This window comes from Schistocerca serialis, chromosome 3, assembly GCF_023864345.2.
Source record: "Schistocerca serialis cubense isolate TAMUIC-IGC-003099 chromosome 3, iqSchSeri2.2, whole genome shotgun sequence".
NCBI classification, from domain to species: domain Eukaryota; kingdom Metazoa; phylum Arthropoda; class Insecta; order Orthoptera; family Acrididae; genus Schistocerca; species Schistocerca serialis.
Window position 1 is genome coordinate 893,056,973 of NC_064640.1, and position 20,739 is coordinate 893,077,711.

Consider the following 20,739-nt stretch of genomic DNA (forward strand, 5'->3'; position numbering starts at 1 on the left):
GGGCCACTGACTGGAAGGCTCCACAACCACATAGCGGGGGTGGCTCATCACGCAAAAGGAAACCATGGGTCAGCCTGGTATGGCCAATGCGGAGACGACACAGTGTGGTCGAGTCCTTGCGGGAGAGGCGAAAGGAAGAACGCCATGGGCCTGGATTCACCTTAATGGCACGAAGTTTATTAGACAGTGGAGTAGCCTCCCAAGAATTGGCCCATGACTGTGCAAAGTGGGATTTGATGTGAAGCCGTAAATCCGCTGCAGGAGGGGTTACAGAAAACGGGGGGTAAATAACTGCTCCCCCAGCCAAACGATCAGCGAGCTCATTACCCGGGATACCCACATGGCCCGGGATCCATAGGAAGTCAATGGAACAAGCAGCACGGTGAAGATCAGCGAGATGGTCATGGATGGCAGAGATTAAGGGATGGCGCGAAAAACACCGGTCAATAGCAAGAAGGCCACTCATCGAGTCCGTACATAACAAAACGCGGTTGTGTTGGGATTGTTTAATAAAGGTAAGGGCCCGGGAAATTGCCATTAATTCCGCAGTAAACACCCCACATGAGGGTGGCAGTAGATGATTTTCCGTTCCAACAAAGGACGTGAAGGCATACCCAACATGATCAGCAGATTTAGAGCCATCAGTGTAAAAAACAACAGCATCCCGAAACTCCCATAAAATTTGGCGGAAAAAGGAACGGAACACCACCGGGGGGATGGAATCTTTCGGACCGCGGCAGAGATCCATCCAAATTCGAGGCCGAGGAACTAACCAAGGAGGGGTGGAGGGGAGGGAGCGAGGAAGACAGGACAAAGAAGGAAGCCGAAAATCACGGTTAAGAGACGCAAGGCGCAGTCCAACCGGTAAACCCGCCCAAGGGCGGGAGTCAGGCGGGCGACGTCCATGGTCTGGGAATAGGATAGAATAGGAAGGATGAGCGGGAGAAGAACGGATAGTAAGGGCATAAGACACCAGAAGCTGGGACCGCCGAACAGAAAGGGGGGGGATCCCAGCTTCAACCAGGAGACTATCAACAGGGCTAGTAGGGAAGGCACCGGTGGCCAAACGGATACCACGATGGTGGACCGGATCCAGCACGTGCAGCGTGGAAGGAGCAGCTGAACCATAAACTTGACAACCATAGTCCAAACGTGACAGAACTAGAGCACGATAAAGACGGAGGAGGAGGGAACGGTCCGCACCCCAAGAGGAGTGGGCAAGGAAGCGAAGGACATTGAGTTTACGGAAACATCCTACCTTCAGGAGTCTGATATGGGGCAGCCAAGTGAGCTTGTTGTCGAAAAGAAGACCTAGGAAACGAAACTGTGGAACCACAGGCAATCTTTGTACAGCGAGATAGAGCTCTGGATCAGGGTGGACCGTAGTACGGCGACAGAAGTGGACCACCCGCGATTTTAAAGGAGAGAATTGAAACCCGTGTGAGAGGGTCCATGCAGAGGCACGCCGTATAGCCACCTGGAGCTGCCGTTCTACAGATGGCATCGAGGAGGAACTAACCCAAATGCAGAAATCATCCACATACAGGGCAGGGGCGACCAAGGGACCGACAGAGGCCACAAGTCCATCGATAGCAATGAGGAAAAGAAGGACACTCAAGACAGAACCCTGTGGGATGCCCGTCTCCTGGGTCCGTGGAGAACTAAAAGCAGTACCAACTCGAACTCTGAATGACCGATGGATCAGGAACTGGCGGATGAAAATCGGGAGTGGGCCCCGAAGACCCCACTGATGAAGGGTTAGTAAGATGTGATGGCGCCAGGCCGTGTCATAGGCCTTGCGAAGGTCAAAAAACACTGCAACCAAATGGCGGCGCTGGGAAAAAGCCTGCCGAACTGCGGATTCCAAGCGAAGTAAATGATCGATTGGAGATCGTCCCTCTCGAAAGCCACACTGGTAAGGGGACAATAGATCCCGAGATTCGAGGACCCAAGTGAGCCGACGGGCTACCAGCCGTTCAAGTAACTTACAACCAACATTGGTCAAACTAATTGGCCGATAGCTGTCAACAGATAGGGGGTTCTGACCAGGCTTAAGGACAGGAACCACAATGCTATCCGTCCACTGAGAAGGGAAGTCACCCTGGAGCCAGATACGGTTAAACACCCGAAGAAGATGGTGCCGTTGTGGAGCACTGAGATGTTCAAGCAGCTGGTTATGAATGGAATCTGGGCCAGGGGCCGTATCGTGAGAAGAAGATAGAGCAGAAAGAAATTCCCATTCAGTGAAAGGTTCGTTGTAAGATTCTGACTCACAAGTGGTGAAACATAAGGTGACAGCTTCAGCCTGCTGTTTTTGATGAAGGAAAGCAGCTGGATAGGAGGCCGACGCTGATGCCACTGCAAAATGGGTCGCAAGATGTTCTGCGAGAACTAATGGGTCCGTACAAATGCCATCTTCGAGGTGAAGGCCTGGGAGGGTGGACTGCCGATGGCAATCTTGGAGAGAGCGAAGTGTAGCCCATACCCGTGACAGAGGGACAGTGGAACCAAGGGAAGAAACGAATCGTTCCCAACATATCCGCTTGCTCTGTTTGATTAAATAACGGGCTTTAGCGCGAAGGCGCTTAAAGGTAGAAAGGCTGGCTACAGATGGGTGCCTCTTAAAGTGTTGCAAAGCTCGACGGCGATCACGGATGGCAATGGCAATGGCCGTACTCCACCACGGGACTTGCCGACGACGAAATTGTCCAGATGAGCGCGGGACAGCAAGGTTAGCAGCGCGAACAATCGCGTCAGACACGTCACGTAGGACGTCATCAATACAACCCGACAAAGAGGGAGAAAACTCGACCTGTGCAGTATATAGAGGCCAATCGGCGCGGTGGAAAGACCAACGAGGTAACCTCTCCATCGGGGAGCGGGAAGGGAGCGTGATAATCAACGGGAAATGGTCACCATCACAAAGGTCGTCGTGTGGCGACCAGTGTAATGAAGGGAGGAGAGACGGAGAAGAAAGAGAAAGATCAATGGCAGAAAAGGTACCATGACCAGCACTGAAATGAGTAGGGGAGCCATCATTAAGAAGGCACAGGTCGTGGTCTGCAATAAATTGGTCTATAAGAAGACCTCGTCTAGATGGAAAGGCACTGCCCCACAAAGGATGATGAGCATTAAAATCCCCAAGGAGGAGGAAGGGAGGAGGAAGTTGCTGAAGAAGGGTGGTTAAGGCAGCAGGTGTAAGAGTCCTGTCAGGAGGGAGATAAAGATTGCATACTGTGACTGCAGAGTCTAAGTGGACCCTAACAGCAACCGCTTCCAATGTAGTTTGGAGAGGAATCCACGTGCTAGCAATGTCTGTACGGACCAACGTACAAACGCCACCAGAAGCCCGCAAGGGTCCGACCCGATTTCGACAGAAAACACGGAACCCACGGAGGGTCGGTGAGTGAGCATCAGTAAAATGAGATTCCTGGAGAACCACACAAGCTGCTGAGTAGGACGAAAGAAGGGATTTCAATTCCGGAAGGTGACGATAGTAGCCATTACAATTCCATTGGAGAACCACAGAACGATGGGTTAAATGAGGGCTGAACACGCTAAATCCAGTCATACCGCCGGGTCCCCACCCGTCACCGACAAGGAGGGGGCGACATCCATAAACGACAGGTCAGAATCCGGTTGTGAAGCCGGGGAAGGGACCTCCGGTGACACCAGAGGCTCTTTGTCCCGGGACTTATGTTTCTTCTTCTTTTCAGGCTGAGATCGAGGAGGGCTGTGTGGCATAATGGAGCCAGCTGCAGCAAGATCAGGAACAGAAAGAGACCGGGCGACCTGGGGGCCGATAGACCGCGGCTCTCGCGGTCGCCGCGCTGCAGCAGACCTTTGACCTGGAAGGTGCCGGGAAGGGGCATCCCGGGAGAGGCGCCCTTGACCGGCAGATGCCGAAGGAGTGGGACACTTCTCCAGCTGGGGAGGGGGAGCAGCGCCCAGAGGAGAAGGTGTGGGAGCCGCAGGGGAGGGGGGAAGGAGAGGGGTCCGGGATGGGGATAAGGAAGGGGGAGGAAGGGATGAAGATGTAACCAAGGCGTAACTAGATGTCATGGACACAGGGTGCAATCGTGCATATTTCTTACGGGCCTCTGTGTAGCTTAAACGATCAAGGGACTTATACTCCTGTATCTTTTTTTCTTTCTTATAGACTGGGCAATCTGCTGAACGTGGAGAATGACTACCATGACAATTTACACATACAGGAGAGGGAACACAGGGACTCCCCTCATGGAGTGGACGTCCACAGTCAACACAGAGAGGGTCCTGGGAACAGCGAGAAGACATGTGGCCAAAACGCAAGCACTTAAAACACCGCATAGGAGGTGGGATGTACGGCTTCACATCACAGCGATAGACCATAATCTTAACTTTCTCAGGAAGGGTATCCCCTTCAAAGGCCAGGATAAAGGCACCAGTATCAATACGATTATCTTTAGGACCCTTCTGAACACGCCGAATAAAGTGAACACCCCGCTGTCCGAGATTGTCCCGAAGTTCCTCATCAGTTTGAAGATGAGGTCTCTGTGAAAAATCACACCTTGTACCATATTTAGAGACTGGTGAGGGGTAATGGACACGGGAATTGTGCCAAGATGGGTACAGGCACGAAGGGCCGCAGATTGGGCAGCCGAAGCAGTTTTTATCAGCAACGAACCCGACCGCATCTTGCTCAGGGAGTCCACTTCGCCGAACTTGTCTTCAATGTGTTCCACAAAGAATAAAGGTTTGACACTGGTGAAAGTATCTCCATCAGTCCTGGTGCAAACTAGATAACGGGGGAAAGGTTTTGCCCCTAGACGACGGGCCTGACCCTCCTCCCAGGGGGTAGCCACGGAAGGGAAGGCCGAAGGGGCAAGAGAAGCAGCACTTGAGGAATCAGTACCACGCAGAGAGACGGCCGCAGAAGAGCGGCCTGGTGACTATGGTGGCCAGAGGGGAAGGCGGGGAGGGCGACACTTCGTGCTCATTAAACCAGTCCTGGATGACGCAAGCTGTGTGAACAGGGGCCCTGTCGTCTTAGAACACAGAATCACCACTGCTGAATAAACACCGAACCATGTGATGGACCTGATCAGCCAAAATGTTCACATAATCCTTGGCAGTAATGTGATCTTGCAGAGTAACCTTGGGGAACATGGAATTCAATGATATGACCGCCCAAATCATTACACAACTGCTGCCTTGTTTTACTCTTGCAACGTATACTCAGCCAGAAGTTGGAAACATTGTGAAACAAGACTCATCCAACCAAATGACATTCTTCCATTGCTACATTGTCCAGGTTTTATAGTCTGGCACCACATTTCCCTGTTACGGGCATCTGAATCACTGATGAGTGGTTTTGGAATTCCACCTCGCCATCTACCTCCCTACTTGTGGAGCTCTCTTTGTGTTGTTTTGATGACGACATGGCCTGCGAGTGTAACATTTAGTTCTGCAGATACTTTTGCAGGTGTCGTCCTCTTTATTTTTCATCACAATCCTCTTGAATGTCCATCTGTCATGACCACGCAGCACACAGTTTTGTCCGTGTTGTGACTTAATGAATGATGTTTCTCCGCTTTCCTCATATGCAATGTAAACCTTCAGTACAATGCCTCTTTAAAAACCAAACACTTCGGTCACCTTGGATATGAAAGCACTCACCATACGAGCACCAACATTTTGCCCACATTCAAATGCGCTGAGCTACATCATAATTCACTCATAACTACACAGGACACTGTTCTTACCACCCCTGACACTTGCAAAGTATTGAGACTCCACAGGTGCCGTTCATGGTCAAATACAACAGTGCAACCTGCAGGCTTAGCTAGCATCTGCATGTATGTTAAAGCATGCATTTTTCACTGTGTTCTCACATTTTTGCTCATCCCTTGTATATCCCTTTCACCAACTGCTTATAAATTATTCTCAAAAATTTTACTGAAAAGGTCAGGCTCAACATTTGACAGTCATTTGTGGGAATATAAGGGCTGACTTAGAAAGAAGGGATTTTTAAATTTCAAATTTACAATTCACCACAGATTACAAAAGTTTAAAGACAAAGATGTAACTTTCACAGATTTTAAAAATGCGTTTGATTATGTTGAAAAGGGAATTATATATAAAGTAATGGGAGAATTTGGAATCAAAATTAACACGTGAGAATCTTATAGACACAATCTTAAAAATAAAATTTAACAGTGAACCATCAAGAACCTTTAAATAAATTTGGCAGTGAGACCACACGGATGATTGATTTCTAATCCTTCTCAACTACATTCTGGAGAAAATGTTCAGAAACTGGAATGAAAAATAGAACATAAAATTCCACCAATAATACAGCAGAGAAAGAACAGAGGAGTTCAGGTAAATTGTCTGAGTTTTTCTGATGATTTTTGCTGTAGTTAAAGGCAGTCTAACAAATGCAGTTAGACAACAAAACAGGCTAGAGGAATTCTTTTAAAAAATCATAACCATTTTTAGTAACAGGTATTGATCAAACATAGAAAGAAAGAAAATTCAAATATTCTGGAAAAATAAGCCAAGAAAATAGTGCAGCAAACTCTCACATAAAGCGAAGGATCCACAAGGCGAAAAGAGATCACATTATCATGAAGAATGCTAACAACCGAAAATGCTTATCTAAGAACTATAAAATATAGCACTACAATAAAGTAGTGAAACCAGAATGCCTATATGCCAATGAATGTTCAGTATTGAGTTACAACTTGAATAAACTAGAAGCATTGGAGAAGAAAATGCTGTGCTCACTAAAAACAACAGACTAATGGAACTTGGGAAGCAATGCTGAAATACACCTGAATGTACAGAGAGGTCCATACGTGTTCAACTACCTTTCTAAAACAAAATCAGGTATATAAACAGAAATTTAAAGTCAGGTAGTGTGAGAGAGGAGAAATATAAAACATGTGAGGCCACCGTCCCAATATGGCAGCCATTTTTGAGGCTTCCATCTTAGGTAAAGTCATAATTTACAAACTGACAGGGGGGGGGGGGGGTCATATCACATACCAAACAGATAGAAAATTAAATGAGAAAAACAATTGTGTCTCATTTGAGCATAGTTTCATTCATTCTAGTTACGAGTGATGTTTCTTCCTAGAAGCTGATATCATTAACACAAGCTAAACACATTGAAATTGTTCTGATGTCAAGAGAGGGAGCAACTGTGTTATTGCAGAGGATTTCAAAAATGATTCAAATGGCTCTGAGCACTATGGGACTTAACATCTAAGGTCACCAGTCCCCTAGAACTTAGAACTACTTAAACCTAACTAACCTAAGGACATCACACACATCCATGCCCGAGGCAGGATTCGAACCTGTGACCATAGCGGTCTCGCGGTTCCAGACTGTAGTGCCTAGAACCGCTCGGCCACCCAGGGCCAGCACAGAGGATTTCAACCAATCCCAACCAGACAGACCAAAAATTACCCACAATGCAGTGGTGAAACATTTTGCGAAATTCCATGAAAGTGACCCTGTCGCCGACAAACCGAAAGGTGAATGATGGAAAACTGTTAAGGATGAAGCAACATCAACAGGTGTCCTGACATCTTTAGCAAGAGTCCAGAGCACAGTACTCCTCACATCTCACAGCTATACATCAATGATGAGAATTTTAGGTAGACATAATAGCATCCTCACAAGGCTCATCCCGATCCATCGGGTTCAGATTGCAGAAATAGTGCAAAACAGCCATTCCCTGTATACCGTAATGTTTATGGATGAAGCTAATTGCTATGTGAACAAAGAGGAAGACAAAGAGAATCAGATATAAATGTCGGATGCCAGTCCTCCCTAGATGGATCTGCTGAAGGTAAGTGGTGAACTGAAAGTTAGTCTGGTGTGGAATACAAGGTTCTCATATTACTGGGTTCTCCTCCATTCAGGGCAGTAGTTACATGAATATGTACTGCAATCATTACTGTATCAAGGCAGGACACTTTCAACTTTCTTTTACCACAACAGTGCATCACACCGCATTACCAGCTAGCTGTCTGGTGCAAACCCTCCCCCTCCTCCACATCTCCCACCCCTCCCACTGCGTCCCTACGTGCTGTAGCTCAACACATTTCTCAGGCTGTAGCAACTGGTTCTGCCTCTTTGGCAGGCATCTGCAAACTGCCAGAAATTTTAATAGAGATGCAACTCACTCCTGACCATGGAAGGCAATCAACATCATTCCTACTTGCAGGAGATCCCAATTAGTTAGGTGACTGAGGAAAGAGCACAGGGGATACAACTCTGAACCAAGTGAATTTTATACAATATGATATATTCTTCTAGAATTTACAAAGATATAGCTGAGCAGCCTTCACTGACCAGACAAGTAGCTAATGTACAGACCAGTAATGAATGAATGTAGGAATCAACATACATAATTACCAAAAGAACTGAAATGATGCTAGAATTTTTCATTGCTGGTGAGAGATGAATTCATGTGAGACTCCAAACACATATCAGAGATGAAACAATAAGGCAGTGAGATGACAAAAAGGAAGTAGTGGCAATAATGGCTTACCACATGGTGGACATTGTGACACTCGTCAGTTGTAAACAGTGGCACTTATACACAATTGATATTTCTACCTTCTGCTCAAGGTAATGAGCAGCAAACATTACTCTGACTCAAGGTAGCAAGTGTCAAACACATCTTGCTACAGCTGTTGATCAGGAGAGAAGCTGGCAAACTGATGCTGGGGCAGCTGTGCTTTTAAGTTTTATGCGGTCTGAACATCCACACACTGGTACATTTTCAACCTCAAAAAACAGGGCTAGTACAAACTCCAGGGAGGGGTTGTGGTCTACTACCGCCTGCTGATACTTCGCGAACTGACGCCGTCTTTGGTCCACTTCAACTCCAGTCACTGAAACATAGTCTTCCTGTAGCACAGTGCCATCACTACGAAGAAGAAGACACATTTTACTTTTTGTCTGAATTTAACAGTTCCCCCATCTTGAGCAAATAAATAAATCCTCTCAAAATGACTGTATCCAAATTTAGATTCCACCATATTGTTCCTCAGTACGTCAGGAATAAAACTGTTGGTCCCCTTTCTCTCTGAATTTTTAATCAGGGATAAATCTGCATTGAATGTTTGGTTAACTCTGAAATAAAACTGATTATGTGGTAAGTTCACAAGTGAGTCATTCGATAAAAATGGGTCTGGAATATGCAATGAAAGGCATCGATTTTTAATTATCTGGTGTTCCTTTCTTTGTTAATGCCCTGTCGTGAACATACTTGTGCACATCCTGACATGTGATGAGTCTTTCCAGGGTTGTGGTGTTGCATCAGGTTCCTCCAGAGCTGAATAGGTCTTAGAGCCCAATGCTGTGGCCACCACATTCCCAGAATTTAATTCCATTATATGTCTATCTCTTCGGACTGTGAAGGCAAGTGTGTATTCGGTGCAGATCAGAAACTTTGCACACCATAAGGAGCAGATTGTTGATGCATTTAATTGCATTCAGGTACACATGTTGGTGAAAGCCTATGAGGAATGGTTGGAGCAGATAACAACTACCTTACAATGTGCAGGGCAACACGTCAAAGCATATCCTGTAATCTTGTGTGTTATTACCAGCATTTGCCTTGTTCTGTGCAAAATGCAACATAACTCAACAATGAATAAAACTCTTGCATAAGTCTCTATCTGCATGACATGTCACCAACTTTCCTTTAGAAAACTACAATTTGTATCAGAAATAGGGGCTTTCAACATGACCACGTCAATAACACAGCTTCGCAGCTTTTTGCCCATCTCATATTACTTGACTTTAAATTTCTGTTTATCCATCTCTTTTTGTTTTAGAAAGGTGGTTCCATACGCATGGACCACACTGTAAAAAGTAGAATAGAAACAATAAACAAGTGAAAACTGATATTCTTTGGTCATTTATTCAGAATAGCTGTTAAGTCAGCTAACAGCTGGATTCAAGAGGCCAAGAAATATTTGCAAAGAAACAATGTAAGAGAAGAAGAAATGCAATATAGAGCACAAGTGTTACAGATGGAAGGATTCAAAGGCAGAATGGAAAACAAAACAGGTTCAAAATGGTAATCCTTCGATATGTCCATCCAGCTTCCTTTAGGGCCACACGGTGACCCTGTTCAAATAGCTGAAGCTGTTCAATCTGAGAGCGTACTTGGTGGGGTACAGTTGTACCCTAAGACGATGATGCAAACACTCTTCACCTCTAAACTCAGCACAGTTACTGCCTGCATTACTGTAGGATCTGAGGGTGGCCAATGTACAGGTAAAACTTGTTATGATTGTTATTATATTACGTACTTATGTCTACAATAAAATTAACTGCATGAAATGATTTTTTAAAGTGAGGTACTCAGTTTCTGCACACAATCCTGAATGAGGTGCTTCTATGAAAGCTTTTGATCTAATGGCAATTGTAAATAATTTAAAATGGTTCACTTTACTGGTTATTTGGTCACCCAATGGCAATTAATCTTTGCTTTTGTGAGAATCCCATGTCAACATGTGTATGCAATGTGTTTTGTTGAAGATAACACACTTGATGCTGACACAGTAATTTATGTTTACAAGTCCTCAGCATTAAAATGTCTTTCTGCCATATTTTTACTTTTCATGATTATTATTCAAGGTGTGAGAATCTGTCAGAGGGGATCATATGAAGTCAAAAACACTCTTTGATGAGTGCATATAGTTAGGGGACTGAATACCATTTGTGCATAAACAACGGGTAACTGATTTAAGTTTTATAATACGACACATTATGTTTAGTTTCTTTATGTTTCACATAGAAAATGAAAAAAATTGTTAGTGTGTGTGTGTGCGCGCATGTGCGTGCGAGAGAGAGAGAGAGAGAGAGAGAGAGAGAGAGAGAGAGAGAGAGATTTATAAATACTGCCTGTGAGAATAAGATTACTGTATGCCTTATAGTAGTGAAGCCCTGCTGTAATGTAAGAGACTAACCAGGTGGTCAAAGAAAAACAAAAAGAACAAACAGAAATCATTTTATATGTACAAAGAAAAAGATTATGAGATACTTCATATATAAACATTCAATGTCTTGACAGCTATTACTATAAAAAACCTTGTAGAAATAATTGCATACACAACAGCAGTTCTATCTATGTGGAATATCCACACTGTTTGTCCAAAAAGTTCCGAGACCGATTTTATTCCTGTCATACAAGCGACGACAGTATAGTAACAACAATGGCTGCTTGAAAAAAAATGGCTCTGAGCACTATGGGACTTAACTTCTGAGGTCATCAGTCCCCTAAAACTTAGAACTACTTAAGCCTAACTAAGCTAAGGACATCACACACATCCACGCCCGAGGCAGGGTTCGAACCTGTAACCGTAGCGATCGTGCGGTTCCAGACTGTAGTGCCTAGAACCACTCGGCCACCCTGGCCGGTGGCTGCTTGAACTAACAACTATAAACAGATGGGCATTTTACAAGCAAGCAGTATTAAGAACTGGACATTTGGCTGTAGTGTGTCGATGTTGTCATGTCACTAACAGAAATGAAGCTATTATCTACAAATCAAGTGTTCAAGGCATTCTCCAGAATGTTTTGAAGAAGAGAAAAGTGTGTGTAATGTTTCCCCCTCACACCTTTACTCCCACAGAAAAGTGGAATGTGGATACTTGCTGAAAATTGATTGAAATGTAAAACATGGACAATTCTTTCTGGGGAAAAAACCTTCACAGGTGATGAGACTTGGTGTTATCAATATGAACCTACCACAAAATGACAAAATGCAGAAATTCGCATGTAGATGCAATGCTTTGACGACATCACCAACATTTAAGCCAAAGTGATGTGGGAGTTGAACAACATTCCAAAGAAGGACTTTTCTGACAGTTTCATGCAGTTGCACAGACATTCTGTTTGTTGCCCGCAAATTGAGAAAGACTATGTAAAACACCTGAAGCATTAAAACCACCATCTTGACTTTTCTCTATTTTTTATTAATCCAGTCTTAAATCTTTTTGGACTGATGGGGTACATCTGTTTGAATTAATAATTGCTACAATTACATTAGGTGTTACTGTAACAATACTTACGTTCGTCGTTCACAGTAGGAGCGTCCTTTCTTACAATGGCATTCCACCGCATCGCAGTGCTGGTAAGTTGTGTACATATCATCAAAAGCATGTGGGACCCTCTCCCAGGAAGCATCTCTGTAAATTTTACCCCTCCAAATCAGCAAATCAAAACATAAAAATATGTACTGGAGAATACGTAGAATTTCATAGAAAATAATTAAAATATTATGTATTACATTTCAGAGAGTCAGTGGCTGTAATCCTAACATACATTTTCTATTAATTACAGGCAACATCTATTACCAACAATGTATCTGCCTATCAAAAATTCCAAATATCCACAATTAAATTCACACTTTGCATCACATCAAAGTGAATTACATTATTACAGCAACAAGGTACATCAACAATGCTGTAAACACTGGCCTTAACATATAAGTAATTCACACACCTCTCTCTCTCTCTCTCTCTCTCTCTCTCTCTCTCTCTCTCTCTCACACACACACACACACACACACACACACACACACACATGAAATAAATACATTCAATTTCAAGTGTGATAGGTGTCAGTAGTAGGTACAAACACTGACACTGAGATTTGAAAATTATTAATAACACTAGTATTATGTACACTTTATGTAGCCTGAGTGTTTCACCAAGTGACTAATTAAAACTTCACCCAATTACTCTACCAGAGGGACTACTCAGCAAAACAAAATGGTTCATACACAGTAGTAATTCTCACTTCTTTTTTATTTCATGTAATGCATGAGACAATTAATGAATTCAGAAGCGACACCTTACCTACTGAACTGAAAATGTCCCTAAGAGGTTTTTGTTTTATCTGAAGTCTCTGGATGTATAAATCATACTGAGGCCAGAATGAAGGCTAGCAAAGAGAAGGTTCTAACATTGTTTTTCTATCTTATAAAGATACATGGTTCCTTCCAACTGACACACACACACACACACACACACACACACACACACAGAGAGAGAGAGAGAGAGAGAGAGAGAGAGAGAGAGAGAGAGCAAGGAGGGAGGGGGGCGGGGATCACTGATGTCAATTTGATTCAAAAATATGTATCATATTTTCTACTCTAGTATTAGCACTTTTTAGAAAATCTATCTGTATAAATCAATATTGAAGTTGCAAGCAATGATCATGTGGAACTAAACTCATTCTATTCATCCACACAGTTCTGCACATTTACTACAGAATTTTAGATCAGTTTTGTGAACGGATTGAAGCAAACATAACTCTGTACATTATTCTCAATAATTCCTTGTAAGTAATATTAGTAACAAGAATACACAAATTCAGTAGGATAGTTCTTATATAGCACATTTTAAAATATTTAACAAGTTTTCTTGAGATATACCCGGAGCGTGAAAGCTGTGTAAAATTTGGGCTCAGGAGGATAAGAGGAAAGTCTGCCCCTGGGCCTTCAAAGATGGAAAATCACAATGAAAAAGAAAAATCATCTATTTCACAAAAATTACTTCTGGGTAATGTATTCATTCTAAGTTAATATAGGCTGACTCATTACTTCATTTTCCTGACCTGAAAGCATTCTCATTTCCCAGATCAAATTGGTCACCTAACATGACAGGTCAGTGACCCTATGACAAGTAAAGAGGGGGCAGAGTGAACAGCCCAGCTATTCCTTTTCATAACCACCACAGTCAACCCAAATCATCTTTCAACTCTGAGGGAAAGTAGAAGTCATCATATGTGCAATGCTTTTGTCTTTAGTCTGTATAGAAAAAGACAACATATTTACTTCAGTATTACTTCGATGGTCTGAAAGTCAGCATGGATAGGTCAACAAACACTTGGAACAAATGAGTATAGAATCTTCAGTTGTGGATGAAGTCACTAAGAGAACAGCAGCCTACGGAGAATTATACTGAAGTTTCCAACTGAACTGCAATATATTGTCGAAGCATATTCTCGTGGAATGTCTCTCCATGCAGCAGAGGCTATTCATTATTCGAGGTGGATAGCAAAACCTATTTACTCCTTGGAAATATTTAGGTTCCATGAAGAATTTTTCACAAGAGTGTTCAATCTGTGCTCTTTTTACTCTCCATGTCACTGCATACTGATGCACAATTCTGTGCCTCTTCTGAAGCCGAAGCACCATATTTGGACTTAAGCATTCTTTCAAAACTTTATGAATAACAGGTTGTCGACTGTGTTAACTCTCATGTGGCTTACAAAAACCGACAAATCATTTATGGTACCTGTTTTGTGTTCTGTTGTTATGACCAGCTTTTATCCCAATTATCCTTCTGAATTGAAACTGATAACACTTGATGCATGAGTCATGAAGTGGAACCATCAGACAAAAATATTAAAATGATAAATGACAATACTTACCAACGATGATGTTCCACAGTTTGTTTCTAATAAAATACAAAGTGCATTCAAAAAGTAAGGTGACTTTATATTTTTATGAAAAAAACATTTATTTATTCATCAATACTCACATTGTCTCCTTCAAAGTAATCCCACTCAGATAAAATAAACTTCTGCCAACATGTTCTTCCAATCCTCGAAGCACTTCTCATAAGCACTTTTTGGTACAGCCTTGAGTACTTCCAGTGATGTAGCTTTTATTTCCTCCATGGTTCAAAATCTCCATCTTTTCATACGTCTCTTCAGTTTTGGGAACAGGAAAAAGTCACAGGGGGTCACAGCTGATGAATATGGTGGCTGAGGCATGATTATTGTGTTGTTTTTGGCCAAAAATTTCTCACAAGCAACGATGAATGAGCAGGTGCATTGCCATGATGCAAAAGCCATGAATTGCTTTTTCCACAATTCCGAACTTTGCGCGTATTGCTTCTCGCAAATGGTGTATAACATCAAGATAATACTCCTTATTGACTGTACGACCTTGAGGCAAAAATTCATGATGCACTACACCACGGTAATTGGAAAAAAAAAAAAAACAGTGAGCAAAACTTTGACATTTGATCAAACTTGGCGTGCTTTTTTCAGTCTGGCTCTCCGGGATGCTTTCACTGGGACGATTGGGCTTTGGTTTCAATGTCATAACTGTAAACCCATGTTTTGTCACCAGTTATGACCCATTCGAGCAAATCAGGATCATCACTGATGTTATTCAAGAGTTCCTGAGCGATGCTCATGCCACAGTTCTTCTGATCAATATTCAGTTTTGGAACAAACTGTTGCTGACACACATCTCGTCACAAAACATCCGAAAATATTGCATGACACGAGCCGACTCATATGACAACATCCTCAGCAACTTCTCTTATGGTAAGTCAACAATTTCCCAAAACAATTTTCTTCACAGCTTCGAAATTATTGTCTGTTCTTGGCTCGGGCAACCAGAGTGAGGTTCATCATTGGCATCTTCTCGACCATGTTGGAAGAGCTTGTACCACTTGTAAACATTTTTTTTTTTTTTTACTTTGAGCAGAATCATTGTATGCCACCGTCAACATTTCAAGTGTTTTAGAGCACTTGATCCATTTTTCAAACAAAATTTGATGCATATTCTTTGCTCCATTTTTTGTAATAATCGAAAATCACTGAGCACATTAACGCACATCTAACCTTTCTATCTGTCAAAACCAAACGAAGTAAGCTGTACATGTGAAACTATGAACATATGTTCTGTAATTTTGAATCAATCTACAGTCAAGTTTCTTGCAAGCCTTTAATGTTGAATGTGTGTGTTCCTGTTTTTGCATTGTACTTTACATATAAACAGTTCAAGATATTTCTATGATGGGACTGAATACAATTCTGTAATTCTAATCACTGTGTCCTTTATCATCAAGTACATACTTTCCCAAATGCTTAAAACAATGCATAGGTATGGTGCCTGCTATGTCCTGTTATAATTTAATTATCAAAAATTATTTCTTCCTGCCAAATTATAACAGTACCACGTATCATCTGTAAGATGTCAATTTTCCATTTTATTATGCTGCATGCTATTATCTTTGAACATAATTAAATAATCAGTTGTCCTCAAGCACACTCCTATTTTGTTTATTTTTTAATGATCAGGTTCAGCTTTACAAATCACCAATTCACACTTCTGTGTTTGTCATTCTTGTTATTCTGCTAGTAAGGAGTAACAGGATGCATTTATACGAGGAAATGGTCTTGACAATTTCATTTCATTAACAGATATGGGAATATAATGTACACTGACTTAAGAGCTGCATTTGCTGTTCAAAGGATAAAGAACTTGTGGAAATACCCAGCAGCCCTAGAGCCCCATTAATATGTCCCACTGTGTCGCACATTCAGCATACACTGCATTTGATTTTGGGCTGCACAGGAGTGTCTGCAATACACAGAATAAAACAGTCCATTTTTTGTGGCATACTGGGGATGTGTTGCACAATTACTACGTATCAGCAACACATAACTTGAAGTTAGAAACTTCTAACTTTTTTGATGCCTTCCCTCATAAAACATTAAAGTTTAGTGTTGGGCCACTTACAGGGGTAATAAGAGCACAAAGCTGATTGAATAGTTTCTCGTTTCAATAAATAATTATAATATGACACAAGATCCACAAGCACCAAGTATGGATATCACTGAATCATATGGGTTGTTTCTTCTTTAGATGACCATTGATCCTTGTGGTTAAACACTTCAATTTTATGAAGTACATTAAGTCTGTAACACATTTCTTGCTGATCTTTTCATGGCTTGTCTACTTTTCATTCCTTTTTCCTTCCCCTTTTCTTTACACGTGTTTATGGAACTGGTTCCCTGAATTCAGAATTTCGAAGTTATCCACAAAGTAATACCCAATGTTACAACATATGACAAATGTCTCTCTTGATTCACTTTTGATGAAGAAATGCCATTTCATGGAGTACCATTGAAGTCATAGAATTTTCTGTGAAGGTAAAGAGATATTCTGGACAAAGCAGTTCCCACACAGAATGTATAGGAGAACAACAACAACAACGCACAGTGTTTCCCATACAGCATTAGCATTAAATGTTGTGCCATGATCAGTAATTCAAAATTTACCTTTTCAAATGTCTGAATAACATCCTGAGTGTATAAATTGATGGAAACTGTAACATTTTAAATGAAATAATAAAAATTTGTTCCACTCTGCAAGCCAGTCATTGAAAATAAAAATAAATAAAGATGAAAAAAGATAACATCATCATTAAATGAGATTTTAAAATAAAACTTACTGTTCAGGTATGAATATTCCATTTTTCTTCATACTGGAATGAAACATCCTTTTATTATTGCACAATGGGCACTTAAAAAAGTATCCAGCATTCAATGCAAGCATCTGGGAAAAAAAAAGGAAAAACACAGAAACATGATTATCTGCACAAATATTTATGACAATTGAAACTTTATTGTTAATTAACAAAATAACTTAAATATGACAGTTGATCATTAATGTGTGCTAGGAATAATGAATTCATGGACAAACTGCATGTATTTAAAAGGCAGTTGGATATAGGAAACTTAAATTTTTCCAAATGTCTTTCATCTCTAGAACTACACCTACACATGTTTTGTGGTTTATCAACAAAACATTAGAATAAACAGGTAACATGTGTTTTTCCTTTCCTTCTATTATTATCATTATCATCATCATCATCATCATCATCATCATCAATATTCTTCATTTGTAAACCAATTGACATTTCTTCCTTCCTGATAGCCCTCCAATATTAGCTTGGGCTATTTTTACTGCAGCTTTACCTGAGATACAAGTTTACATGTAAACACAGCATAAGACTGTAGTTGGAGATTTGCTAGATGGAATGAGTTTTGCTGTCAAAAGGATAATGTGCTTAGCATACAATAACTACTACTTCAGAGTCTTATTTGAAAAGAACCCTCAAAAAACTCAAAAAAATTATAGTGATATGTTAGGGCTGTCAGTGGGCTGTGTCCAGGCACTCATTTTATGGACACACAGGGGCTGAAATAGATGGCAGCAAAGCAAAAGCTCAACTCCACTTTCAAATATTCCTTTACAATGGAAGATCCAGGAGTAACACCCAGTTTTAATTCTTGCACCACTGCAAAGATGAGTGATAAGGGTATTAGGATGAGTACCATTGAGAAACAGTCCACTCATGCTGGAGACATTCTGCATATTCTGATTAACTTGGATATTGAGTCAGAAGAGGACTTACCAGATTTAGATGGTGCCCTTCTGCCAGACACAAGTGACAATGAAGACAGTGAGACAGAGGAGGAGTTAGGAGATGCCTCCCTATCTCTGTTCTTCCCACAATAGTCTCAAGTGTTGACTGGTACAACAGTCAAGAAACATGGCCGTTAGAGATGGAATGGAATGTCACAAATACGTCATTGCATGGAATAACAGCTGCATTGAATTTCGCGCGCGCGTGTGTGTGTGTGTGTGTGTGTGTGTGTGTGTGTGTGTGTGTGTGTGTGTGTGTGTCATATACTCTAGATGTACCTTTCGGGTAAAGGTGCTTCTTTGGTTGATCTCTGGCTGCATTCTTAGGGGCCTAATTTTATTATGGATGAAATGAGAAGAGACTGATTCCATGAACTTCTCAGATTTCTCCACATTGATGAGAAGTCATCTCTAGCTCAACACACCCCCCTGACAAGTTCATTCTTATTTCTGAAATACAGAACGAATTCGTGCAAAACTGTCTACACTGTTATTGCCCTGGTAGAAATATTACAACTGGTGAGTCGTTATTTCCAAGCAAAGCAATGTGCATGTTTACCCAGTTTATGCTGAACAAACCTGACAAATATGGACACAAGTTTTGGATCCTCATCGGTGGGAACAACGAACAAGATTTACCAAAAAATTTTCAATTGATTGAAGAAGAACAAGTCTGACTTGCATTCCACCATCATCTTGAAAAGTCTGATAAGTTGGAGTGTACCCTGACTGTGTACAAAGGAAATAAGAATAAGAATGTACATCTCAGCACTTTATTTCCTGAAGTAGATGGGAGCAAAGAAGGAAAGAAGAAACCAGAAACTGTTACTTTCTACAACAGAAAAAAGTATGCTGTGGATGTTGCTGATTAAACAATTCATAAAGATTCAGCTAAGTTTGCTAGCTGGAGATGGGCAATGTATGTCTTTTACAATACCGCAGACATGACAATAATAAATGTGTGGATTATCTACAGTCAAAAAGCCAAAAATAATCAGGCAAAGGTGTTTACTCTTGAGTTGGTAAATGAACACACGAACAAGAAACCGTAATGAGCAGGACAATAGCAAGAAACCCAGTCAGAAACAGAAGCAGTTGTAGTATTTCACAAATTGCAAAAGGAAAAGACGTGTCAAATTGGGATGAGCAAAAGAAACAAGACCAATGACATCTGTGAGAAATAAAAAGTATACAAACAGTAACAACATTCTGCTCAAAAAGTGATTTCAAAGTCTGGAAATAAACAAGTGAGATGAATGAAGAAATGTTCAAAATGGTTCAAATGGCTCTGAGCACTATGGGACTTAACATCTGTGGTCATTAGTCCCCTAAAACTTAGAACTACTTAAACCTAACTAACCTAAAGACATCACACACATCCATGGCCGAGGCAGGATTCGAATCTACGACCGGAGCGGTCACGCGGTTCCCGACTGAAGCGCCTAGACCGCACGGCCACACCGGCCGGCCTTGAAGAAATGTTAGAAACTTCAGAAACAGGGCACATTTCAGAGTAGACATCCAACATTTTGTATCCAAAACAGCAATTTAAAACCTTCAGGAAAAAGTTTTGATCGAAATATGTACATGACATACAACTGATTGGAAAAAATACGTCTTACTGTAACCATGTTGTGGATTTTTAAAGAAAATATCATAGGGATTAAATAACCCCTTTCAACTGTTCTGGGAGTATCACATATTGTGCTATTCTAGTGTGAAATCTTTTCCTATTAATAAATTGAAAACATAGTTTTAAAAATGTGAAACAAATTCCCACTAACTAAAATGCTAATCACAAAACATCAATTTTTCAGAACTTTTTGAACAACTGTTGCACAGTCTTTATGCAAACATGCCTATAACAGGAAAATTGTTTTATTTGTAAACTGTTGCCCTGCACATCCTAAAAATGTACGTTTACGAAACGTGTAGTTAGACTTCTGACCATTAAACTGCACAAGCAAGTTGCAGTCTTTTTATATTTGGGCATTTTCCACAGTTTCAGAAAATAATTATAGAAAAGCCACTGTGCATAAGCCATAAATTATGATGAGGTTGGAAAGGACTCTGCCACCTTGTTGGAAAGGACTCTGCCACCTTTAAGGCATCAATCAAAGTTGTTTTGCATTAAATAACAAAGTTTATGGAGTCCACCATCTCCAACTGTTTCTGGAAAGTCGGATTCTTCCAAACAGATGAAGACAGTGGGTTTGGCCTATTAGATCTGGATAATGATAATGGTGACCACAAGTCTCCTACTTCATTATTGGACATGTTGATCTACATCTACATCTACATCTACATCCATACTCCGCAAGCCACCTGACGGTGTGTGGCGGAGGGTACCTTGAGTACCTCTATCGGTTCTCCCTTCTACTCCAGTCTCGTATTGTTCGTGGAAAGAAGGATTGTCGGTATGCCTCTGTGTGGGCTCTAATCTCTCTGATTTTATCCTCATGGTCTCTTCGCAAGATATACGTAGGAGGGAG

The 20,739-nt window shown here is 41.5% G+C and overlaps 1 protein-coding gene across 1 annotated transcript in view; it reads right to left on the minus strand.

Moving 5' to 3' along the window:
* The window catches only part of LOC126471136 (uncharacterized), a 260,530-nt gene that overhangs the window by 128,139 nt on the left and 111,652 nt on the right, over positions 1-20,739 (minus strand). The window contains exons 6-7 of the mRNA XM_050099226.1: positions 17,271-17,374; positions 12,081-12,197 (exon numbers count right to left, since the gene is read on the minus strand). Coding sequence (XP_049955183.1) covers positions 12,081-12,197; positions 17,271-17,374 — 221 coding nt within the window. The remainder of the gene's footprint in view (positions 1-12,080; positions 12,198-17,270; positions 17,375-20,739) is intronic.